We start from the raw sequence: 26,842 nt of genomic DNA on the forward strand, positions 1-26,842 counted from the left end.
CTGTGTGCATGTGGAGGTCAGAGGGCAGTATTCACTGTGTGCATGTGGAGGTCAGAGGGCAGTATTCACTGTGTGCATGTGGAGGTCAGAGGGCAATATTTTGGAATTACTTCTCTCCTATCATGTGGGTCCCGGGGCTTGAACTCAGGTCATCAGGTTTGGCAGAAGCCACCTTTACCCTCTGAGCCATATCATCAGTTTAAGATGCACTTTTGGTCATTTTAAAATATCACTAAGCAAGCCAGAGACCCTGATATGGAATACATCACACCTCATGCCAGCAAATAGGAATGGGAAGCTTGAGTGTCTGTGAATAGCTAATATTCGTATTTGCTATAAGGTTCAGGTGAAGTTTTTTTTAAAAAGAGGCCCATAAATAACAATAATATTTAAAACACAGACTGTGGATGTTTTCAATTTTTAAAAAATTTCATACTTAAGTGCAGTTGTAATTAATTTTGAAGTTGTATGGGAAAACTCACGGTATTGTAAGTGGCCCAACCACATCATGAGACATACCTTGCCAAAGCAAAAGCATCGTCAATAAAACTTGCACGGTCAGCAGCGGAGAAGCTCTGGAAGAGGAAGGAAAAAAGCAAAAGCCATGATTCTCAAAAGCAAAGAGCATTGGGGTGGGGGGGAAAAAGAGCATTTTTAAAATGCTGTTGTTGGAACAAAACGACAATACTTCCTAGCCACGCTGTCTCTTACCGAGTGGTTTGAGGAGAGATTCTCGGCTATCTTGTCCCAAGTTACTTCTTCATAATTTACACGGTAAAACCCAATGTGATCTGGGTTTATTTTGAGAAAATCTTCTGCACCAAGACTAGGATTCAAAGTGATTTCTGTGGTAGCAAATAAACACTAATGAGAAACATGTTTGCATACACTGTAAACACAGAGAAATTAGACCCAGAGGGCAAAAAGAAAAAAAAAAAGGAAAGAAAAGCAATATTAGCTCAAAGAGTAGAGTTTGATTTGGACCCAAAGCCCCTAAGCCTAATTCTTATTTAGTTGCCTAACTTTAGAATGTCACTGGAGTGAGCGAGATGAACAAGAAATAAGTAATGTCAACAAGCATCCTGCCATTTGTAACTTACACTCCTCCCTGGCAGAAACTTGCCACATGAATGCAATAACTCTAAGTTGGTCAGTCCTGCAGTAAAGAAAACGATGCCCAAGCACAAAGAAACCCATGCTTCCTAGGAGGAGTCCACACATTCCCAAGTGTAATGGATTAAATGTGTAAAGGCTGTGTCATTAGGATGACCTGGAGAAGGAAGGGCTGAGATGCAAACCTTTGAAGAACACCTTTTCAAAATCATCTCGGAAGCGGGACCTACTGGTATATGTTTAGAATTCCAGCTACTCGCGGGACTGGGGTGGATTATACATTCGCCACGTGAGTTCAAAAGCCAGCCTGGGCAACCTAGTGAGACCTTGCCTCAAAATCAAATTGAAACCGATCTGGAGATGTGGACCAGTGGTGGAGTACTTGCCCTGCAGGGGGGAGCCCCCAGATCTAATCCCCAGAACAAAATGGACCCAGATTGTTGCTCTGCGGAGTACTATGGGAATATCATGACGTGATTAAGGAGTCAGGATGCGCTGCAAACGACTTGGTTCCCAAAGACAACGCTCTTACTTGGCAACCCACTTCCCACGCGAGCTTTCAATTTTCTTGGTCTTTGCAAGGTCGTCTAAGTCCTTATCTCAGTTCACGGCGATAGTGCTTTTTTATCAGTGGAGTTAGCAAATTAACTTTCTTCCCAAAGTGCCACCCAACACACACGTAGGGCTCCAGCGTCAAGCTTTTAGAAGCCCAATGCTGAAGGGACAGAGACTTAAGATTAGGTCGAATAAACACCTTAAAAACAATAGCTGCGCTCAGATACCACGAGGATTTGTCAGTACTGCGTCTATTAATTATATGTTCTGTCTGCATGGAAAGTGGACTATCCAAATAATCGTGTGGTGACTTAGCATGTGTGCGAGATCTCAAGGAGTTTCCTGTGGCGACAATGTAGGGAATAGCGCTGGAAATAGCCGATGGGGCTGGCAAAGAAGACTAGAGTTCCTGGCACATACCAGGTGAAAGAAACCATTCTTCGAGAGGGAAAAACACAGAGAAGATGGTCAAACAAGGGAACAACATGCCTGAGTCTGTTTGCTAGAAAAATAATTTTGACAGTAATATGGAAGATCTTCTAAGACCAATTTGGAGCCCAGCTGTAATAATCTAGGACAAGAAAGGGTGAGAACTTGGGCCCATGTGGCCACAATGAGAATAGAGCAGAGAGACACGGTAGAGGGAAAGCCAGGCGGCATAGCCCTCCTTCTGCCTGGAGGGGGCGGGGGAGGGCAGGGCGAAGGCTTGCACCACGGGATGAGTGATGGTGTTGCCGCCAGAGAATAGAGGAAGGCAAGTTTGGGAGGAAAGATGATTTAAATTTTGGAAGCATTTGTAAGGTCTGGAAGATATCCAGGACACGGTAGTTTTTCATAATATATAAGTAAGTTCTTCAACAAGACAATCGGTTTCCTTAGGAGCCTTCGGAGCAGGTACTTGACAAATTACAAACCCTTACCTCACTCCCGCAGTGTTCATCGTTCTTTGTCATTTGGCCATGAAGAAGTTGTTGAAAGGAAGCTAATCTTTTGGCAACCTCACCCTTTGACTGTTTGTACTGGGAGGAGAGTTTCTTGGTAAGGGTAAAGCCATATGTTACTGAAGATAGAACAGGAACTTCTAAGTTTGACAGACCTGGGATAAAATCCTTTCTACAAGACTGGCAAGCTGTGTAACACCGGCCAAATCACTTGACCTCTCTGTGTTCCAGATTGCCAGGAGGAAAACGGGGATCAAAATCCCTCTCGGGGCTGTTGTGAAGATTAAGTGAGATAACGCAGATAAAACGGGGTCACATCGTTAGGTGTTATGTGACCAACAGGTGGTAGCTATCCCCATTATTATGAAATGGGATAGGCTGCCAGTTCTAGAAATAGCCAAGCAAATATAAATAACATTGAGAAGTTCCTGGCAATCCATCTAAATACTGCGGTAATTTACTGTGCTTTCTATGTGCCGAGTTAAGCCTGTCTAACGTTACCGTGATTTTTCTCACTTTATGGATGAGGAAGCTGAGACCCAGGAAGTCGGTAGTTAAGGACTTTCCAAGTTCATGCTTCTTTGAGAACAGTTGGCAACAGCAAACTGTAGGGTTGCTCCATGATGCAAGGAAGCAGGTCGAACTGAAGAATCGATGCCCACTTATGGGTAAGAGTGTGCATCTGTTTGTATTCCTTTTAATGATTGTAACACTAGCATGCGTTCTTCACGGGATACCCAGGAAATAAAGTATAAAGAATGCCAGGCGGGGTGGCACATGCCTGAACTGCATGCAATTCCAGTACTCATGAGGCCGAGGCAAGAGGATGGCTGCAAGTTCGAGGCCAATCTGTGCTGCAGAATTGATCCTGTTTCAAACAGAACCAAACCCAAAAACAGTCTACATACTAATATAAAAGTTAGTCATCAAGCTGACTTCTTTAAAATTGCTTTATGTGTACATGTGGGAGACCCTTCCACACGTGTAAGCAAGCAAACACAAACAAGCATAATGGTGCTCCACCTACTCTTTCCATGATTAATAATCTTTGGTCATTTGAAGTTATACTCCGAAGTCTTATATTTTGAAAATGGATTTGCAAGGACCACAGGGACTCTTATCACCCACTTTCTAAATGCTTTTGTTCTCTTTTCACTAGTTCGGTGCAGCAAATGCTGAATATGTTATCCCTGGCTGAGGGCTCTTCTAAGGAATTTCACTCTCAGGGCTGGTGATCCAGTGAGTGAAGGACTGGCCACACAAATGGAAAACTCGAGCTGTGATCCCCAACATCGCCTAGCAGGCACACACCTGTAACCCCAGTGTTGAGAGGGAAAACAGAGGTGGATCCCCAGGGACTTTGGCCAGCCAATCAACCCAAAACGGTGAGGTCCAGGTTGAAAAAGATCTTTCCTCAAAGACTAAGGGTGGAGAGTGCCTGAACGCGAATCTCCATACTCAGACACATAGTTGAGGGTGTGTGTACCAGTGCACACCCATGCCTACAGCATGCACATATATACACAATAAATTTTTTTTAATTAAGTTAAATTTTCCACTCTCGAAAATTAAGTATGACCCTTTGTAAAATCTTTTTCATCCACTTGCGGTAATGTTTTCAACAAAAATTGTGCCGCGTGTGTAATTCCAGCTATTCGAGAGACTGGTGTAGAAGGATCATGAATCAGGAGTTGAAGGCTAGCTTGGGAAACTTACTGAGATCCCAGAGTGGCGCAAGGGAGAAGAGAAGAGAGATGGGGGAGGAAGAGGGAAGCGAGGAACTGAGCCATGATTGTGTGAGTTAAAATTACAGGGTTTTCCCCCAGAGTTTAGCAATCGACACAGAGCATTTGCCTGCCAAGAAAGTCGCTTGCATTTGTTTGTTCTTTGGCTTTTGAGACTAGATCGTGCTACATGGCTCAGGCTAGCCTGGAACTTGCTGTATACCCAAGGCTGACCTTGAATAAACGACCCTCCATTCTGAGCCTCCAGCTACAATTTTAATACATAATATGCAATTCAAGAAAGTCTGAAAAAAAATGCAAGCAGACTATCACGAGGAAGGGTTTTCCTTAATGGTCATTTGGGTGATTTGGAAAGATACCTACAAAGAAGAGCTGGAGGGTGAAGACGTCCTGGTGTGTCTCCCATTTGCCCCAGGACACAGGTGCCTGTCTGAGCCCGCACGGGCGTTCTCACTTTTCTTAACCTCTGAGAAGTCTGGTTCTCCAGGCAATAGCATTCATGGAAGAAACTGCTAGCTGTCCCCTTTGCTAGGTAAGAGCTAGACCGTATATACTAGTCTCCTTCACTGCTAAGTAGCATCATACTGTTGAAAATGAGATGGGAAACGTAGACAGAAGTGGTCAATGCTTTAGTAGCCCTGGTCCCCCTGGCATCTTTCTGTGCATCCTGGTTGGAAAAGACTCGTGAAGGATTCCAACATCCAGGTTGCATTCAGACTATACGATGGAAAAAAAAACAGAATTTCCCAGCTGTTATTTGCTCAACAGTCACCTGAAGACGTGGCAAGTCAGAAACACTTCCTCTCACTTTTGTGCAAACAAGTAGTTTTCATGGCAACAAGGCACAGTTGTCAGTTTCTAAACACAATAATTGGGCTCTCCTGGACAATTCACTGTGTCAGTATCACAGTTTGATGACATATTTAAAGTGATGGCTTTATCCTGTGATCCCCTAACTTACTTAGTATATTCTCACTGGAAAGAGATATCTGATTAGCCTACACGGGTACAATGGTTCACTAATATTCCAGCATACCTGATTAATACATACAACAGTCAACATTCTTGCTTAATGTCCTGTGTTTGGTTGAAGTGAATAAATCTTCCAAGACTTGACCAGGGCTGAGCTGACAAACTCGAGTTCTGAACAAGCACATCGGATTCCATGTTTTTACATTACACAGACTCAGTGTGAAAATGGGAAGACAATCCTTCCCTCCTTGACACATATAAAGATACGTGATTGGTGCTTGTTTGGTAATGAGTATTTAAACATACCCATTTGAAACATTTTAGTAAACTCTATTTCTATGATACTGGGATTTGCTCATGTAAATTCTTACAGTCCAGACGTGAAAGTCATAAACATCACCATCCCCAAATTTATACATGCCTAGGTCTTAGACCCTCCTCTAGATCCTGCATCTGGAATAACATCTTAGGTCCCTCCAAAACCTCACTCCTAGAATAATGTCTTAGACTCTCTCCTACTTCTTAGGCCATCTCCTATAGTAACGTCTTAGGCCATCTCCTATAGTAATGTCTTAGGTCTTCCCCTATAGTAATGTCTTAGGTCGTCTCCCATAGTAATAATGTCTTAGGTCTTCCCCTATAGTAATGTCTTAGGCTGTCTCTGAGACTCCACACCTAAGGTAATATTTTAGCCCCTTTCCTAGCCTTCAGTCCTGGAGTAATGCCTACAGAAACAGTGTTCAAGCAAGACTAATAACTCCTTTGTCCTGTGACAAATGTCATCTAAGTAATAGAATGCAACAAATCAAAGCATAAAGATGGTATCCTGCTAGATGTAGAACACAGCTAACATCGAGGGAGAACAGGCAGGGCAAGCAGCCCTCCGCTAAGCAAGTGCTTGCCAAAAGTCTTACCATGTGCCGACAACCTAGCAGCTGTTGATAATTGATGGGGGACAAGAGATACAGGAAGTAAGCACCTTGTATCTTCCAGAGCTTATAATTTAGTTGAAAAAGAAAAGAGAGCAAATGGAGTTTGAATAACTATGGTTTCTGTTCAAATACCAACCACCAACACTAAGAATAAAAGGACCAACAACGCTGCCAGCATCAGCTATATAAGAAAAAAGTACTTAGGATGATTATCTTCTAACAAAACGCCAGTGACCATAAATCCCAGCAGTAAAGGCAATGTATGTTGATAAAAATAAATTCAATTTAACGGGGTTAAGACAATTTAAATGAGGGTGGGGTTTTTTTTGGTCTGGGTTAGGATAGACAGAAAACATTTTTTTTTTTTTTTGGCGTGATGTACTTCTCTTGTTAGATACCACATATCCTCCCTCCCCATTGATTAAAATACCATGTACAATACTTGTGTAAATAAAACACCCCGGAAGTCCTGTTTTTGCTCGGGGCATTTATAACTGATGAGTCATCAGAGTGGTCAAGAGCAGGGATGTGAGACAGGTAACATGAGCTGGTTGCCCATCCAGTCCACTCAGGACATATTTGTCATCTGTGCCCTGGGCTGAAGACGTTCTCAAACAGGAAACAGGAACTTGTGGCACAACCTAAAAATGGAGCAGGCCCTTTGAAGTAAGAAGAGGTGTCTAGTGTTTTTCTGACCAAGAGACCAGTCGTGATTCTGAAGTTTCAGATAAAGGGAGGTCTGTTATCACAGCTCCTTAGACACCTGAGCCCTGCATGCATTTATTCATTTATCCATTTATGCATACAATAAATAATCACTCCATGTCTGCTGAAGCAACAGAGCAGCAGCAGCAACCAGAAAGTCATTCACTTCCTCTAAAGAACATTCTATAAGGAAGAGAGACACAGATACACCAACAGAGACACAAACGCCATGTTGGACTTGTCTGAGAGCTGGGAGGGAGCAGGCAAGTTCCCTCTCCTCTCGCTGTCTGAGGCACAGACCCCCCCCTCTGGACTTCATCAGTCTGTACCCTCAAGCTCTAGTGAGGTGTAACTAATGAGACGTAACTGAGTTTTGACCTAGGTATTTTGTCCACAACAACATTTCCTCTACCAGTCCTTGTCCTGAGTGTCCTTTATCACCTGCGTCATGGTCACAGTTATAACAGACCTCTCTGTTGACCTGCCCTAGGCAGGAGTCTACAAGATAGGAATGGTTGAACTTCGCTCTCCTGATGTTCATTCCCAAACTGCATTCCAAACTATTTTTTTTAAAAAATATTTATTTGAGCTAGCAACATAGCTAACTTGATTACTACAGGCACAAAATCTTAGATTTTTATCCCCAGCATGGTATAAAGAAGGTGTATAAGCTCATGTTTGTAATCCCAGCATTCAGGTGGAGCAGGAGAGTCAGGAGCTTAAGGTCATTCTTGACTACATAACAAGTAGGAAACCAGCCTGACTCACATGAGACTCTGTCTCAAAAACAAAACAAAACAAAAAGTTAACGGAAAGAATGAACTAGAGAATTAAGGACTGAGTATCCAAAAAATTCTTTCTAATAAATATATAACAAATATTAGAAAAAAAAATGTTTATTCTGAACTCTTGACACTTGTTTTCCGAGGAGCTTTCACTATCTGGAACATTCTCTTAGATGAAATCCTCGTTCCAGGAAAACACTGGAAAAATTATGTTAGAATGGGTGAATTATTCATGTTTTTAAATTTGTAAACAGCGACTCAAGCTGCTGCCGAGACAGTCTTCCTACCCTCAGTTAAACACAGCGACCAATGGGGAACATATGTGGTGATGATTCGGTTGAAGGCATTGAAACCCTAACCATCTTATTGTGCCGTTTATGAGTGCTGCGGGACATTTTTACTGTCTTTTATTTCTCTTTCTGTCCTTTTCATTTTCCATTGGCAAACCTGCCTGTAAGTAGGAAAATGGTCAGCAGACAGACCGCAAGACATTCAGCTACGAACTCAAGCACAGCATAAATATATGGACTATTGAGACAAAAAGGCATTGATCTGGAATTTCTGGTACAATTCAGAGCCATTGGCCACAGTGTCATAGCAATCATTAGCATAAACAATGAAGGGGAAATTTTCTTACGATCATATTTCCTGTCAGGAGCAGCCCACAGATGAGTCTTACCTTCATAAGAGCCAGGACAGAAGAGTTGTCAATAGAACTAAAAACGTAGGAGAGTTTATGATAAAAGGAAAAAAAGAAAAAAGGAACCACAAGTGACATTCATAACATATGAATATAGGATGATATATATCCAGTATGGAAGGGAATGAATCACTGATCCTTGCCACAACATGGATGAACCCTGGAAAACCTGTCTTAATTGAAATGAGACAGTAGAAAAACACTATTATCATTTCATAAAACAGATCTCCAGAACAAGCTAAGTCCTCATTGGCACAAGTCCAGCAATTGCTTAGACCTGGGCATGTGGGGGATGGAGAGGAAGTCACTAAGATTCTGTCTCTTTTTTTAATTTTTTTAACTTTTCTTTTTATTGATATTTAATGAGCTCTACATTTTTCTCTGCTCCCCTCTCTGCCTCTCCCCTACCCCCTTCAATCCTCCCCCAAAGTCCCCATGCTCCCAATTTACTCAGGAGATCTTGTCTTTTTCTACTTCCCATGTAGATTAGATCCATATATATCTCTCCTAGGGTCCTCATTGTTGTCTAGGTTCTCTGGGATTGTGGTTTGTAGGCTGGCTTTTTTTTTTTTTTTGCTGTATGTTTAAAAACCATCTATGAGTGAGTACATGTGATAATTGTCTTTCTGTGTCTGGGTTACCTCACTCAAAACAATGTTTTCTAGCTCCATTCATTTTCTTGCAAAATTCAAGATGTTATTTTTTTCTGCTGTGTAGTACTCCATTGTGTAAATGTACCACATTTTCCTTATCCATTCTTCAGTGGAGGGGCAATTTAGGTTTTTTCCAGGTTCTGGCTATGACAAACAAAGCTGCTATGAATATAGTTGAGCACATGTCCTTGTGGCACAATTGAACATTTTTTGGATGTATACCCAAAAGTGGTATTACTGAGTCTTGAGGAAGGTTGTTTCCTAATTTTCTGAGAAATCGCCAGACTGACATCCAAAGGGGTTGTACCAGCTTGCATTCCCTAAGGGTCTCTTTCTGAGGTGATGATATCACATAGTTATAACCTTAACCAAAAAGATTGGATAATACACTTTATTTAAAAAAAATTTTCGAGACAGGGCTTCATGTACTTCAAGCTGTCCCGGACTGCAGACTGACCTTGAACTCTCTAGGTAGCTGACACTACCCCTGAGCTTATGATCCTCTTGCGTCTAGGTCCTGAATGCTGGGATTCCAGCCGCTCACCACCATGTCTGATTATATGTGCTGCCGACAACTGAACCCAGGACTTCATGAATACCGGGTAAGCATTCTACCAATTGGGCTCTAACCCCAGCTCAGGTGACCCACTTTAGACCGGTGAATTTGGGGACAAGTAACCAGGTGCAGATAAAGGAATGTCCGTTGCTTTTAGTTCCAAGAACCCCCAGAGAAAGGCTACAAGATATGCTGTTCTAAGACCACATTTTCACGGGACAGAATGAAGAAATCCAGTCTGTCTTAGATGAGAAATGTTTTGCGACTCAAAACAACTACAATGATCACATCATAAAAGTCAAGATTTTCCATGGTTTGGTTCCTGTGATACAAGGTGTATTAATGTGGTCTTTACTCTCAAGTGACTTGAAATCCAGCTAACAGGGCAAAGTGCACAAATAAAGTATCTCATCTCCTAAAAAAGGGAAAATAAACAAGTTTCTCCTGGGATTGATGCTAAAACCTCCCTCACTTATTGGTTTCTTTTGTTTTTCAGCAATTTTGAAATTTGTGATAAGAACTTATTTCTAAAGAACCCTATATTTTTATTCAAATACGGATAAGAAAAACCAATGGAGAGAGAACAAGAAACGTATCGCAAGCTGATTGTCCTAACTGAAAGAGAACATCTGAAAAGCAGGCCATTCCTATGACATTTTAAGAAATCCAATGTTTTAAATCTTCTTTGATTTAAGAGCAGAAGAAAAAAGAGATCAGAGGAAAGGAAGAAGAAACAGAGGGATGAATTGGAGGGGAAGGGGAGGAAGGTAGGGAAGGCAGGAATCTTACAACTTGGTTTAACAATGACTGGTAGGTCAGAAAGATTCCTTTAGCTTTGGCTATGTATTCCCGTTTACCACGATAAATCACTCAGAAGATCATGGAGGAGGCTACGTTCCCGTTGTAGACAAAGTTTTAGATTTATTGATGTTATTTAAGAGATTATTTTAAGCTGAAATTTATAAGTTTGGGCTTAATTGCTGCTCCAGTGTATTCATATTCATTTACTGAGATGCATCAATTCAAAGAAGAAATGAATGTGTTAAATAATATAATAATATTTACCTTCTGTTGAAATGTTGAAAACTGTGACATTTGACTTGTTATTTTCGGTCCATTTAATTGGAATATTCCATCTGTAACTATAATTTTTAAGAAAGGAACATTTAACTTAATCATGAAGGGCTTAAATGTCAAAATCAACAGACAGCATTTTTCCTTAAATGTGATCGGCCAGTGTGTAGCATCCAACAGATAGAGTTTATAAAATGAACTTCAGGGAGGAAGATGGGTCATGGCACTGACAGTTCTCGGTCTCTATATACCCACGAAATGCAGAAATTTGCATAAAAATTAGATAAGGGTGAAGAAAAGTGTTTGGTAAAAAATAATTTGTTTTGAAACAACTATCTTGCATTACTTGCACAAATGTAGCATTTTATGTCACAACGCAGAACCTCTGCATTCAAGCCTGCATAGGTTCTGGCATAATGTGCTTCCTGCCCAATTATATTGGAATTCTACTCTCCTACCCACTCAGTGTCGCAGAATGTGCCCTAGAAATCTCTTAAAAATCCCAACCATGAGAATCAAGGCTGTAAAGGAAAACCACCAGGTGGGCTTGTTTCTGGGGTGCCCAAGTGTTCTGCTTGTCTCTTTTACAGATCTGGAGGGTTCATTTAGAGCCTCCTGCATGCCAAGGAAGCCGCTTAACAGTGAGCTACGTTTTAACTTCATTTGGTGACAAGGCCCCTCTAAACTGCTCAGGCTGCCTTTGAATTCACTCTACAGCCCAGGAAGGTCTTGAATGTGCCATTCTCTGGTCTCCAGGAGAATGTCAGGCTGCATGTTTCAGAAGACTAGCGTATAAATGGTTTTCTAGGTCCTCCAGTGGATGTCATAGGTGCTTTAGGCTTGTCCAATGCCACCTCCTCATAGTTTTTCTTTCCCCCTCCCTACTCAAGTATGCTTTCCTGCCTGGCTAACTGGGAACCCCCCTCAGGCTTCTGGAGCCCGAAGGCCCAAAGTTCCAGGAAATGTATTCCTCTGGATGTGGCGCTTTGCCATGGTAGGATGGTAGACAACCCATCTTATCTAATCTCTCAGGTACATCTGTGTGGGCTACAGAGCTTCCCTGAAGCTGGCAGCCAGTTTCTCTCTAAGGATGCTGCTTCTTGAAGCACCCCTGCTGGGCACCCCCTCTTTCCAGCTCTCCACTTTCGCTTGCATGGTCATCTCCAGGTCTGTTTTTAGTGAGCCCTACCGCTCTTTAGAAGAGGGACAAAGAAGTATTGTAAAGAGCACCATTCGATGTTCTTGCCATGCTGTTAGTGCAGCGCCTACCGGAAGACAGTAGACCACACTTTCTTCTCCTCCATCTTGCACAGTGTCAGCCTGGCCCAACACGGACAGTCGGGGGCTTCATGATCTGTGTGCACAGTCTACACATGGTAGTATCCTCTCTGGAACTATACCATACCAATGGCTGGCAAAAGTTGTGCTATTTACTATAAACAGGTACAAAGCATATTCTCCTGGGGTGTCTAAGAGTGTCTTAAGTCGACATGACAGAAGGCAGAGCACTACTGCCTTCCGATTTTAGCATCATGGTATCACACCTGATCTTGGGTGAGTAAAGGAAAAGATTTAGGAGCATAAAGCGATGAAGGGTGGAAATCATGTCAAGGAAGCGATAAAGGGTGTTACCTGTTATCTAAATGCAGGGGTACCAGGAACTGTTCCTGAAGGTATAATTAGAGCCCTGGCCTTCTTACAGGCTCCATCAGTGTCAAAAATGGACACTCTCATTTTCTTCACTGCCACTGACTTAGTCATCCAAGAAGGCACAACGGCTCCCATTCTTCTGCCTCTCAATGTGGGTATGGGCACCCAAGGCCCCATAGGAAGAAACCCCACTGACAGAGATGAGAAATAGTCCATTTGAAGAGATGGTGACATCCACAGTGTGACCCACCTAGGGCTCGTTTGAATGATAACACTTTCTGTCTACTAAGCTTCCCCTCATCTTGAATTAAACAGAGAGAAACACTCTCAGAAGACATGGCTCTGCTCCCAGCGCAACTGTGAGCGCACTGTCTACTAAATAAGAGCAGCTCTGAACAGATGGAAGCGGGCCTTAGTGGAGGAGAAGAACCGCTTTATAGTTTCTGATTTTGGATGAAGGTACTTTTCAGCCTTGTTTATTAGTGCATGTTAATTGTACAAGATAATAGTCTGCCTGGAAGTATTTATTGTAATCTAATTTTGCTATTTTTTTCCCAATACAGAATTTCTCTGTGTAGTCCTGGCTGTCCTGGAGCTCACTCTGTAGACCAGGCTGGCCTCGAATTCATAGAGATCCGCCTGCCTCTGCCTCCCGAATGCTGGGATTAAAGGCGTGCGCCACCACTGCCTCGCCTAATCTACCACTTTAATATAATGAAACAAGGAAAGCTTGCTTCTGGTTTAAGGCCTCTTGCCTTCTTGTTCAGTTACGGTTGACTTTTAACAAATGTGTTCACTTGGGAGGAGACTATTTTCTGTTTCTTTTCCTGTGACTATATAATTTTATTTTATAAACATGAGACAAATAAATCAATTATATGATAAATGATCTCTAAAATTCATGCCTCTAGGAATTAAAATAAAATGTGTGATGGTATCTGGTTAAGACCTCAAAAAATATGAACATAAATGCTTAGTTTACTTGATTATAATTTTTTTGGGGGGTGTGGGAGATCTGCATAGAGAGGACTTGATAGCCAAGTGGCTGTTTTTCTAAAACAAAACAAAACAGAACACTACAATTCTGCCAGCTCAAACAAAGCCAGAGATGACTGGCTTTGACTGGCTTTGCGTTAATAAATCAGTGGCTACACATGACTGGAGGAAGCAATTACTGGGAAACTTGCCTAGCGCGAGCCTGTTTTGCAAGACAGAAGTATGCTGCTGTTTTACACATTTTAACGTTCCCACATAGGCAAAATTATATACAGCCAATGTAGTTTGCTGAAACAAACAGCAACTACAAGTGAAACAGCTTAAAACTGCTAATGGAACCAAGCACAGAACAATTAAGTTGACTTTTATAATTGAATTATCACCTGAAGACAAGCCAATCTATGCTTTTATCCAGGTGTAATTAAATAAAGAGTGAAAGGCAGCTAACTTTTTTTTCCATCGTAACCGTCTCTAAAGTAAAAAGAGAAGAAGAGCATAGGCCCCGGGGAATCACACGAATGTAGGTCTGGGGACGCGAATGACCTTCCTCAGTGCTTGGTGTTGCTGTCGAACTTTGAGACCTTCGTGCATGTTATACTCACTCCCTCTGCACCCATTTTCTCCCCTTAAATACTAACCCCTGGGGAAACCAAGTGTTCTGAGACACCTGTACACTCCCCCACGTCCCTCCAAATCAGCGCACAAATATGACAGGAGAGAACAGTTGTTGTAAAACTTCCCAAACGGGTACTTGGTCCACATTTGAGAAATACTTTGGAAATAAAAGGATCTAGCAGTATTAAAGTTGGCCAGTCAGCTTTACTGAGACAAAAGAAACCAATTTATGGCTGTTAAAGCCCTTCAAAATGTCTTCTTCATATCCTGTCATTCTCCTCCCTCGTATTGTAGGAATTCCTCCCAAATAATTGACTTGTGATCATTTACATGTGACATACAATGGCACAAATATAAAAAGTTACATACAATATCATCAAAGTTATCACTAAAGAGACTCAAGGGCCTTTCCAGTAAGAATCAAGCCATGGGGACTGCAAGGTGCCTGGGAAGTGGGTAGGTGCGAAAGTCTCTCCATTCAAACTGAATATTAAAAACATAAAGGAAGGTCGTAAAAAATTGGGTGTGGGTAGGACTGGAGCGATGCCCAGGGATTGGCAATGTATTATCACACTCCAGGTAACCCAAAGTGCATGCTGGGAAGGTTGGGCTGGACTAGAATGATATCCTTGGGATGGTTACTGCAGCCACAGTCCCGGGGCCTTGGCGACCTGATATCCTAGCTGTTTTCCCTTCAGTGAGGGGGCTGTGGGCTGGTCCCTCAGAAATGTGTGCAAAATAACTCCGTAACTGTGCACATGTCTGCAGACTGAGGCAGAGCGCTGGCGACTAAGACTCAACTGTAGTAAGTTAGGAGATAACACGCTTTAACCGACTTCGTGTTCTTTTAAAACATTTTCTAAAAATCGAGAAAATTAAAGAGAATAACATATTGGCTTCTCATTTTAGTTGAAATTCTTAAAACATCTGACCTTAATAACTAGGTTTAATATTGCAGGGGGGGAGGATCTTGTTTGGTAAAATTGTGGGTTTTATTTTTAACGGGATGAAATGTCTTTGGATATACTCTGTAAGTGGGTTTAATGTTTCCTGCATGTATTTACTTATTTATTCAGTGGGGGGGGCACACATGTGCAGGTCAGAAGACAACTTGCTGGATTTGACAACCCTCTCCTTTCGCTCCTTGACTTCCAGAGCGTGAACTTGGGTTGTCAGGTTTGGCTTCAAGTCCCCTCCCCAATTAGGTCCTCTCACTGGCCCTGGATCTGTGCTTTAATTAGATTTATAAAAATACACAAGAAATAAAAAATGTAGATGATATAGAGCTATAGAACTTAATTGGGTGTTCATACTTTGAAATTATTGGTTTTTGGTTTTCTGAGACAGGGTTTCTGAGGCCCTGGTTGTTCTGGAATGCAATCTGTAGACCAGGTGGGCCTAGAACTCAGAGGTCTGCCTGCCTCTGCCTCTCAAGTGCTGGGATTAAAGGCATGCGTCACCACTATCTGGTTTAGGATTGACCTAAATTAATAAAGTTTTAATTAGTAGTGTTTGGATGAACTAGATTTTATTTATAAGTTTCTACGCCATATGCAAGAGAATTTGATTAAATTTCTAAGCGCAGTGCTGCTTGGATGATCAGGGGATGTTGACTTGTGCAATTTGCTCATAAATTCATCATTAATCAACAATACGAAGAGCTGGTGATGAAAACCTCAGGCCCCCACATCCCTCCCTCAGGCAAGGGCTTCTGGTTTTAACTGCGGTTTAATTTTACTAATTTATTCAGCCAATATGTTCTAATTTATCCATGAGAGGGCGTGGGTTAGTTCCCTTATGTTCCTTATCCGTCTACCCCTTTAACAAAAATACTGAACAAAATAAATGCTTTTTCAGGCTTCTCTACGCATTACAGGTGGACCTCCGAGAGGGAGCTCCACCCCACCATTCTTGCCTTGTGGATTTTGACGTCACTGCTGTTCTGTAAAATGAGACCGGCCACTGAATGTTAGTTGATGCTTCACAACCAGTTCTCAGAGGGTATTTCATAGTGTTTGCTCGTTTCCACAAGATATGCCCATGGTGCCCAGGGACAAGCTACAAACAGTATTCCTGACACTGGGAAGAGAGACGGCTCCTGCCAGTCCTGGATCAGCTCCTAACCTTTTCTTATAGACGATGCCACTATGCCTCGCTGCTTCTTTGAGGGTCACCTCTTACTCAGGCACAAGGCTTTCCCAGTTGTCTCCTTCATTTTGCCCATCACATTGTGTCTGTTTTACATTTTTGGAGACTCTCTCCTAAATTTACTTCGACTAAAATTTTAGTCTGCCTTCTGTGTTCTCAATTTGCCTTTCTTAGACATTCTTTCTCAGATGATGAGCAAAATAGCTTTTCAAAAAAAAAAATCTCTGAATATATTTCAAAGTTTTTTCTTTTCTATGTTTTTTGTTTTATTTTGTTATTTGCTTCCTAAATTATGTTCACAAAGTCAGGAGATTTTCATTTGTCTATCCACAGAGGAGTTAAGCTTTTATATTTAGAGACTTTTATGTGCTCTGACTTTCTATTGTGTATTCATATTTTAAAAGGGCATTGAGCTGATTATTGTTTTGTGTCTGCATGTATGCTGTATGTACCTGTCTGTGTGTAGACACGCATGCTGTGGCACTTGTGTGGAGGTCAGAGGATGACACCGAGTGCTGGTCCTCACTTCCCACCTTATTTGAGACATGGTCTCTCTATTATCCACTTCTGTGTATGCAGACTAGCTGAGGATCCCAGGATTCTTCTCTGTCCACCCCGCATTTTACCACAGAAGAATCAGGGTGACAGATGCACGCATGGCCACACATGGGCCCTAGGGATTCTAACTCAGGCCTTCATGTTTACATGGCAAGTCTGTTACCAGCTCAGTCATCTCTCAAGCCCAAACTGGTTATTCTTGGGGGCTAGGATGCCATCTCTACTGTAGGCTTTGGAAACAAGCATCCCCTGTGAGCAGGTCTTGGGGAGCCAGCCCACCTGCCTTGCATGTGCCGTAGCAAGGAAGCCTTTGCACTGGGGCCTCCACTGTGGAAGTCCTCAGCTGATCTCTTATTGTTTTAGTCTATTTTGGGGAAAACAAGCCATCTGGATTGCTGCCTGCTGTCACTGCCAGACTTCTGAGAGTTCTCTACAGCGAGGCAACTGCGATGAATGGGAACAAAGTAGAGGGTGGAGGTCCAGCTGGCACAGTCTGGACTCATGACTCAATCTATTCTCAGCTTCCTTTCTCATTGCTCTCTGCGCTCGTCATGTACATCGTGAGTGCAGGGCCTGTCTAGGGACGGGGAGACCCTTGTCATTATCCGACAGCATCTTTCCCTGTTCCTTTTGGGCCACTATTTCGCCTTTGGCCTTCCTCCCAGTATTCCACGCTGCCTACAGCTCTCCCCATGCAAGTTCATCCCCATCACAGCTTCGTTTCTTCTACTGTTTCTGCTCTTCTACCGACAGCGTCTAAGGAAAAGGGATACGGCTGTGGATGCGCAGCTAGCTAGCTCTGGACTCTCTGTCGCCCAAAGGCTGTGCCTTTAGACTGTCACATGTCAACCATACAATGAGAGTGGGACCTGAGATTGCTAGCAGTATCTCTGCTGAATAATTTCTACTATTCTTTTAAGTGTTTTGTCATAAAGCCTTACCTAAGAGGTGATGGTGGCTGGAAAGGATCAGCTTTGGAGTCCAGCAGAAAGCGTGCCTGCTCTAACTTCTGCCTTTCAGACACAGTGACCACAGGGTAGCCCATCTGGTTAGTCCAGGTCTCCATAACTTCTTTCACTGGTAGGCTACTTGCCTGTTGTTGGAAACCAATGGAGAGCCATTAATTTAGACATAAGGGGGGAGTTAAAGATTAGTGATATTAAAATGTAAATCACTTTTAAGTTGAACAAGGAAAATTTTGAGGGGATTGCCTTCATTACCTCTTCCAGTGACTGCCAAAAGTCTGAAGTTTTTGCATTCTTGAACTGGAATTTTTTCAGATACTCCTGTAAAAGATGAGTGCTTTAGATCCCAGCCTTGTACCTCCACAGCCTCGTCTGGACCTCCCCTCAACTGCTCGTCCTGCATCCCTGGTATGAGATGAGACACAAGAAACCACACATTGTGGCTTTCTTGTAGGAAAACGTCATCAACAGACACTGCTATTTCAGTGTTATGTGATTTCCTTATTATCAACCGTTCCTTCCATTTCTCAGCCATGTAAAAGCCAGACACATCTTTAGCGCTTGAACTTTAGAAATGGCAGAGGCTAAATTTGTTGCACTAAGGAAATGAATATGTATGTAGTCTTCTGAATAGCGATAAAGATGGTTATGAGTGAGTGGGAGAAATTACTCACTGTGGAGAGTAAGTCTTTAATCTTCAAATACCTTTAAAATATAAATCTTTTAAATGAAAGGCTGCCCCTTTGTCAGTTCTATCCATAAGATCCTTCTGCGTGAGAAGACATGGGATAGGCCCCCAGAGAACATTCCCAGGCTTTTCTCAATCCCATAATCGATCGATCATTCCCGGGGTGTGGTCTTCCAGAGATCTGCCAGTGTTTGCGCTCTCTGTCCCCATGGCTTTTCCAGATCTGTGCTATCTAACACATGGGAATCTTACCTAGAAAGTAAACTTTGACTAGTGCTCCCGGCGCTTAATTTTGTATGGAACATTTTATCTCTAAATTGCTCTAGTGTTCCAGGAGGGTCTTTATCTAGGTCATATTATCTTCAGGATTCTTCTTTATTTTCGGGCACGTAAGGATAAAATAAACTTAGAAGCCCAGAAGGACTCCAGCATCCCTGATGTCGGTTTGGAATACTGCCCCGATGTTAATTCTTTTGGTTAATTCACTTCTCAACACTACCACCAGAGGGCAGGCGAAGGAAGGCAGAAGTGTGCCTGTGTCTGGTCTTTCTTCCAGACTCAGAAACTTAATATAATAGAAGCTATAACTATAGCTAGAGGTTCATGCAGAATAGTGCTCTTCGAAAACCATCTTGGAGGACCTCATTTGTTCAGTGGATGTTTTGTTATTGTTTTTCCGTTTATTTTTGAGACAGGATTTCCCTGTGGAGTAGAGGCTGGCCTTGACCTTGTGTCTAACCCTCCTACTAAATGCTTTTTTGGGATACTTACAAGATCTTGAGCTGAGAAATAGGCAAGCCATCTTGGAACTGGATATGAACTTAAATATTATTTACTAAAATGCTCCTGCTTTTAGAGGTGAAATAAATGGCCCTGACCAAATGTCTGTGTCCTTGGAGGAAGAGAGGCGCCCCTGAGACTCGTGGGCAAGACTGAGTGCTGGATCATTGTGGGTGGATTCATCAGGTTGTTAGGGTTTTTTCTTTACTTCAGTTTATTGTTTCTCATGAAGTAGAAGCAGAACTGAAATTTACGTAAACACTGCTAAAAGGTACAGCTTTTGTTTTGTCTAGGTCAGAGTTCCCTAAGAGTCTATACTAAGAATTTCTCTCCTTTCCATTATCACAGTCTCATCATCTTTCTGATCTAAATCACATGACAACCTGGGCCTGGGTCCCCTTGTTAGTTGGTTGGTACTAGTGAGCACAAAAGAAAACTGAATGGTGTATGTCGTTAGTGTCCTAGGGGAAAAAAAAGGCCTCCCCAGCTCAGCCGATCTTCTTTTCCAGGGATAATACTAATTCATTATAGTAGAACAAGAAAAGATGGATACATGTCTCATGACAATATTTTGCTGCTAATGTTTAACCATGAATTGTACCTTTAAAATGCGTAATTGCAGCCACGGGTCTTTCAGTTAACGGCAGCATCACTTTGCTGTGTGACATTGTACTTGGTGGAGAGAACACACACACGCAAATAGACAACTAGTCCACTCAGATTCTGCACTGGCCACTTTTTCTAATGGACGACCAGTCTTGGCAGAAAACTAGAATCTGAAAAAGAAAGTCCCTGAACTCCAGTTTCCCCAGACCATGGGATGTTGGGGCAACAGCCACAATGGGAGGACATGCATCTCAAGAGGGATTCTGGTGAGAGCTTCAACTTCCCGGATAATCTGAGAGCTTCGCTGATATCTGAAAATATCAGTTTGGGTTTGGGGTTTCTTTTTTCCTATAAATTCACTCCACGACACTATAATTGTACTATTATCCATTGTTCTGGGATAAATCTTTAGGATCATCATGATTAGAGGCTGTTATAACTTGAGCTATATTAGTCCCAGGTGAGACTTTTAAAACTAGTGACTACAGGTCAGGCAGGCTACAGAGGAGTGAGCATTTATTGAATGACTGGCACAGCTGTTTATTTTAAGGTCTTTTTTTTTATAGTTCTCTACAAAACTTGACACAAAGGACCATTTAATTTAAAGTATCAAGAATGTGTTAGTTTAAGTGGCAAATTAAGATGAAATCTTTGCAAATAGAATTGTAACAGTCTTTGAAAGCAAGTTTTTTTTCTTTCTTTTAAAAAAGATTTTTGTTGTTGTTTATGTTGAGGGTCGCACTCCATAGCCCTAGATAGCCTACCTAGAACTCACTATGTAGATCAGGCTGGCCTCGAACTCACAGATACACTTGTCTTTGCCTCCCAAATACTGGGATTAAAGGTGGACCCCACCGCTCCTGGCTTCTTTTAAATTTCTAGTGCGACACTATATATTATAGGTATTAACAAACTGCATACTATAGATAGCCACTCAGCAAAATCTCCTGGATCACCGAATACATGAAGAATTCTATAGGCCTGAGGACATAAGAGACAGGGCCACCATGAAGATGGCCACAGTAGGGATGAGGTGACCATGGAGTTGGAAGCTCAAGGAAAGTTATAAAAGCACACAGCCCCTCCCTTTGTGCCATTTGTCCTCACGGGATTTTTTTTTTAATGATCAAATTGTCCTTATGTGCACCCTAAATACTTCCTAAATCCAACTCTATTCTTGTTTTGGTAGGCACAGAGGCATTTTATGACTGCTCCCCAAAGAGACTTCCTTTTGGGATATCATAGAGACAGATAAATGCCATTCACAGAGACAAAGTCACACAGGGAGCTACTGGGGTAGTGGTGGCATTGTCCTGTACTGGCATGATCCTGGGAAACAAATGACAAAGAACTGGTAGTCAGTGTGGAAATTGTCTCTTTTGTGTTCTGTGGGCCGCAATCCACCAGCAACAGCTGCATCAAGTTCTTAGGTTAGCACAACAGGAGGCTGGAGGTTCCGTTTCTAGGTTGAAATAGGCCCAACCAGACGATAGGCCAGTTAGAAGGACGCATTGTAGTGACTTCAATAAAGGTCAGGAGACACTAACCCTGAGATAATTGACATAGGGTCTTCTAGAAGAACGAAAATGAACTGGAATGTCCAGTGTAGTGCCATGCTAACACAAGATGTGTGCAGAACATCAGAAAAAATTCTTGTTTATCTTCCCAAAGGGAGCAAGATCTCCTTATTCACTGACTTCATGAGAATATGACTATTCATATCAATAATTTCCCAAATCAATATTAAGGAACAGACCTTATATTTTCTTCATGGGAAGACTAGTAGAGACAGATTTAAGTGTTCGTGCCATGCTTGCATGAAGCAAATTATGCCTCTATTCCCCAAATTCATACATGATGGCCTCAGAGCATCTGGAGGGCATCTGGTTGGTATGAGGTAATGAGGGTTTGACCTCACAATGAGATTCATGTTCTTACAGAAGATACAGGACTGCTTGTTCCCTGTGACGTATGAGGCCACGGTGGGGGGCTGTCTACAGAACAAAAACACCCTCACCAGCAACCAAAATGGCAGCACCGTGACCCTGGACTTCATTACCTCCAAGGCTGTGGGAAAGTACATGACTGTTGTTTAAGGCACCTGGTCTACCCTGTCTTTCCATGGCAGCCCACTTGCAGACCGCGTGTGTAAAGAGTAAAGTCTCTCTAAGCAGTGCACTTGACCCGCTCCATGACATTTCTGGTCAATGATCATTACCGAGCCCTAACTTGATGTGAAGTCACCGTTATCTCTTACTTATCTGTCCAAGCGAGGGAAGGAAAGAAAGCAGCTAACCCTAATCACCCGCGATTGCCAGCTGCGTATCAGTATGGTTTTACTTCTGCTACCACTGAGAAATCGTACCTGACACCCTTTTTGAAATTTCTCCGGGGTGATCCAGTCTTCGAGCATTCTCAGAATAGAAGCTCCCTAGGATGAGAAAAGGGGACCGATTAAAGTTGGCACATTTCATGATTATATCCGAGGGTTTCTTGAAGAGCATTCTGATGAATTACATAATTATAGTACTGTAATTTCGGGCAAACAAACAAAAACCCCAACACTTTACATCATTCTGTGTGTGTACTTCTAAATAACCAAGTGATAAAGAAGAGATCAAATAGGCCTTGATATCGGTGACTCAAGACCCAACTGGTTATTGCACTTCCCCAAGTGGGCCAACAGGTGGCGCTTTGTTAATGAGAGAAAAGAAATGCTCCCCACCGCAATTCTTAGGCGAAGCACTAATTTCAAGGTAAAATTATGGCAAATTATTAAATCTACCCCCACATAGGAGACAATAAGTATATTTAACAGAAGGAAGTACAGAGTGAAAGTAACGTATTAAATAGTATGGATAGATATAAAATGTAGCCACAAAACCTTTCTCATCAAAAGCAGTTTGCTTCATTTGGTTTTATAGATCTCAGGAATTTGAGGAATGTCCTGATTTCCAGATTCTTCCATGTGGGTTAATATGAAGGCACACTGCATCTAATATTTTAAGATAAGTTTTCAAATAATGTACTGGAAAAATATTACTTCCCATTTAACTTGCTAGTTATTACTACATTTCCCAATTATTTTAAACTGCATTTGGACACGGCAAGAATAAGGCTTGAAAACATATTTATTTCTGACAATATTTTAGGCTCTGGAGTACCCAGGACTTAGAGAATTGAGCCAGAGTCTTCTTTCTGAGTTACCACTACAGATAATCATTTAAAAAAAGACTGGAAAGATGTTGTGGGAACAATGTGTGCAAAAAGTTAAAAAATGATGGCACCAACATCAAATAATAACTGTTTCTCACTTAAGCTGGTTTGATACTATTCATTTTAATAATTATAAATAAACACAACTCTGTCAGGGTTCATCCAAGATAACAGCAGCATGGATATAGGCCGATCCAGGAGGAATTGAGCTAGGAAGTTACCCAAATAAAGATATCAATTATATTATATTTTTACAAGTCTGGAATATGTGTGGAGGAGACACTGTGGGTGGTATTGCAAGAGAATGTCACAAAAGCCTTGGGAGGCCCGTTCTCAGCTAGAGCTCCTCAAGTTCCAGTGGCTAAAAACTGCCTTGTCTAGCAGACACAAACACAGTTATCTTCAATTCTCTTCCTCTCTCCGTCCCTCTCCCTCTCCCTCCCTCCCTCTCCCTCTCCCTCTCCCTCTCCCCCCCCTCTCCCCTCTTCTCTCTCTCTCTCTCTCTCTCTCTCTCTCTCTCTCTCTCTCTCTCTCTCTCTCTCTCACACACACACACACGCATGAATATCTGCTCTGAACATTAAGGTGCTCTCTTGTTGAAAGTGCCCATGTAGCTGGGTTTCCTCACAGACCACACAGCACAAAAAGTAAGATCCATCATCTTTCAGAAAAATCAAGAACGGGCTGGTGGGATGGCTGAGTGGGGAAGGGTGCTTGCGGCCAAGCCTGACAACCTGAGTTCAATTCTCCATATCCCCAAGATGAAAAAGAGAGAAGCTGCCCTGCTCTCCATGTTTGCATATATGGCCCCTCCACCACAGAATAAATTTTAAAAATTAAAGAAAGCAATTAAATTGGATGTTTAAGGGATAATTGCTTATTTATCAGAATGAAAGTCATTTTAAACAAAAATAGGGAAAAGGACAGAAATTAGTTTCTGTGTCATCAATTCCTTCGCCTGCAAAATATCAACTATTTACTATTCAGTCCTATGTTCTGCATTCTTTTCCAGAGCTCACAGCAGAGCTCAAACCATTTCTTAAAAACAAGTTGTTGGACATGTACTGAGCGTCAGTAAATAGGAAGATGCTCAAAAGCAACGCCGCGCACCTCCTACCTTGCTGTAGGAGATTCCATCAAACACAGACGTTATTTCAGCGGGAGTTGACACTGTGACAACCACTGGATGTGAGGACATCAAGGAGTCCTCTTCCTGCACTGGTAACACGTCCTCAATCAGCACCTGACTGAGCTGGAATGACAGAAAGCCAAGGAGGACAGCACGTCCTTCGGATCACTTCCCACTTACACCGATGTCGTGTGTCATCAATGTGGGGGAAAGAAAAGAAAACGACCCCAATCCTGCAATGTGGTCTCTGGGTCTTCAGATGAATCCCCTCCCAGCAGCTGCTCCACGCTGGTTCGGTCAATCTAGCTAGAATGCTTTTGACTCCTGTCTGACAGACCCAGCAATATCTATGCCTCCTGCTGCTACGCTGCCCTTGAAACTGGGCCACACTCTCCGAGTTTCCCCGTCTGTGTAACGGGGATGATGTCAACGCACAGGGTGGTTGTGAAAATTCAGAGGCGGAGAGTCGACTGGCCACAGTTGCTTTCTCTTCCTTGTCATTGGAATATGGAAAACTCCTAACTAACCACAGGAAACCCTAACTCGTTCTAAGGTTCCAGTGATCAGTATGATTTAGTCTTGTTTTTTTTCTCAGCCAAGTCGAGCGGGTATGGCCCTGCAGTATGGTTACCCTTCCAGGTTGAGAACACAGCCTCTCGATCTTCTTGATACGTCACTTAAACAAGCTCCCTGACTCACTAGCAGTCCGAGCTCCTTCTCTCTGGACTCCTGCACAGGATTCAGACTCCAGTTCAAGGGTAGCAGCGCCTGACATAGTGCCTGGAACTCAGGGGAAGCCAACAAAGTATTTATCATTGCTATTTTGATTAATATGGAGTAAGATTCTGAAAAACCACTCCATTAAACTAGTACTATTTTTTTAAAGATCAAAAGTTTTATTCCTTCTATTAATTTAAAATATTTCTAAAAGGGGAACTTGTGTATAAAATTATGACATTTGAGTGTTAGTATGTTATAATTTCATACAAGTGTTTGATATAGGTAGAACGCCAAGGTATTTTAGAAGGAAAAAATAAAAGACAAAAAGAGTAGAGGAGAAGGGGTGGAGCAAGAAATATTCCAGACCAGAAATGCCTAAAGCACACTCCCTAATTTACTTTGAAAAATAGAAAAACTGATTTGCAAAAATTGTTTCTTTCAGCAATCCAGTCTGGAAAAACACACACACACACACACACACACACACACATATATATATATATATATTGTAATGGCTGCTGTGTACCGCAGGAGTCAATTTCTCCCAGGAATGTGGCCACGGAAAGCTACCCAAGCTCCAGCAGTTTGTCCTACACCAATGTGTTGCTTTGTTTAATTTACTTTAGTTTCATTTTGTTTCTTAAAGGACATAAAATTGTGAAGGGGAAGTGGGGGTAGGGTGTAGAGGAGGAGATGGAAGGCAGAGAACCCAGGTAGAAAAAAAAATTACTTTTTAAAGATGAAAGGAAAAACAGTTACAGACTGTTGAGCCCCAAGAAAGTTAAACTTCTGTTGGATGGTGTTTTTCTTAATTTTAAAATTTGCCTTTAATAGACTTTTACGCTACTTAGGATACACTGAAGTTTAGGAGTCATTTAAAAATACATTCAGGGCCCAGCGATGGTGGCGCACGCCTTTAATCCCAGCACTCGGGAGGCAGAGGCAGGCGAATATCTGTGAGTTCGAGAGCAGCCTGGTGTACAAGAACTAGTTCCAGGACAGGCTCCAAAGCCACAGTGAAACCCTGTCTCAAAAAACCAAAAAAAAACAAAAAACAAAAAACAAAAAAAACAACAAAAAAAAAAAACAAAATCAGAAGTCAGAAAAAGATTTTTAAAAAAACCTCCAAGTTAAGTCGTCCTGTTTATTCTTTATCAAATTCACATGGAAGGCTAACCCCCTTTGAATACACTTTATTGTTCACCTTTACAACAACCCAGCGAGGTAGTTCTTTCTGTTGTCTCTTTACAAATGATACAGACAAGGTAAATAATTAAACGTTACTCACTGTTAAGAACAGTTCTTCCAGTAGAGGGCAGCATTCTACATACTTTACAGCTCTCTACCTCTATACAGAGCTAGGGATACACTTCTCCAGCGTGTACATACATGCATATATACATACAGTCACAGGAGAATGCTCACACGATCTAAAGACAGACAAGAAAGCCCAACTTTCCTAAAGAAAATTCTATAGCATTTCTGGAAACTTTTATCCCAGGTCCCTCGCGGGCTCACTGTGTGACTATTCACTAAGCAAACACGCAGTGTGGGAACTAGGAAGCTTACTTGACACAGAACAACGCTCTCATTGGATGTTAAAGAGAGGCCTGACTCAGAGGTGTCACCTTGTTCATGACCACGTGTCCTGCTGTGCATCTAAGAGATGATGCGTTAGGATTTGATCTGGTATCTGACCGCTAAGTAGGTCCTTCATCTCTTTACCTGCTTGGGTCAAGTAGCTAATGGAATAAGATCACTTCTGAGGGCAGCACTATATTCGCTGAATGAAAGGCGGGCATTTTCTACTCTTCCTTCTCCCACATCCCTCCCTTCCCGACAGGTGTCTGTCTATGACTCCCAGCTAGCTCAATGACTGGATAAAGGCTCCTGGCAAAGAACAGCTCAGCGGGGGGCTGGAGAGATGGCTCAGAGGTTAAGAGCATTGCCTGCTCTACCAAAGGTCCTGAGTTCAATTCCCAGCAACCACATGGTGGCTCACAACCATCTGTAATAAGGTCTGTTGCCCTCTTCCGGCCT

The 26,842-nt window shown here is 42.2% G+C and overlaps 1 protein-coding gene across 1 annotated transcript in view; it reads right to left on the bottom strand.

Annotated features, from left to right (window-relative positions):
* The window catches only part of Enpep (glutamyl aminopeptidase), a 68,318-nt gene that overhangs the window by 14,539 nt on the left and 26,937 nt on the right, over positions 1-26,842 (bottom strand). The window contains exons 6-12 of the mRNA XM_005357425.2: positions 24,071-24,205; positions 22,103-22,168; positions 17,919-17,984; positions 17,640-17,791; positions 10,723-10,799; positions 712-845; positions 520-575 (exon numbers count right to left, since the gene is read on the bottom strand). Coding sequence (XP_005357482.1) covers positions 520-575; positions 712-845; positions 10,723-10,799; positions 17,640-17,791; positions 17,919-17,984; positions 22,103-22,168; positions 24,071-24,205 — 686 coding nt within the window. The remainder of the gene's footprint in view (positions 1-519; positions 576-711; positions 846-10,722; positions 10,800-17,639; positions 17,792-17,918; positions 17,985-22,102; positions 22,169-24,070; positions 24,206-26,842) is intronic.

The sequence above is a fragment of the Microtus ochrogaster genome, chromosome 21 (genome assembly GCF_000317375.1).
Source record: "Microtus ochrogaster isolate Prairie Vole_2 chromosome 21, MicOch1.0, whole genome shotgun sequence".
NCBI classification, from domain to species: domain Eukaryota; kingdom Metazoa; phylum Chordata; class Mammalia; order Rodentia; family Cricetidae; genus Microtus; species Microtus ochrogaster.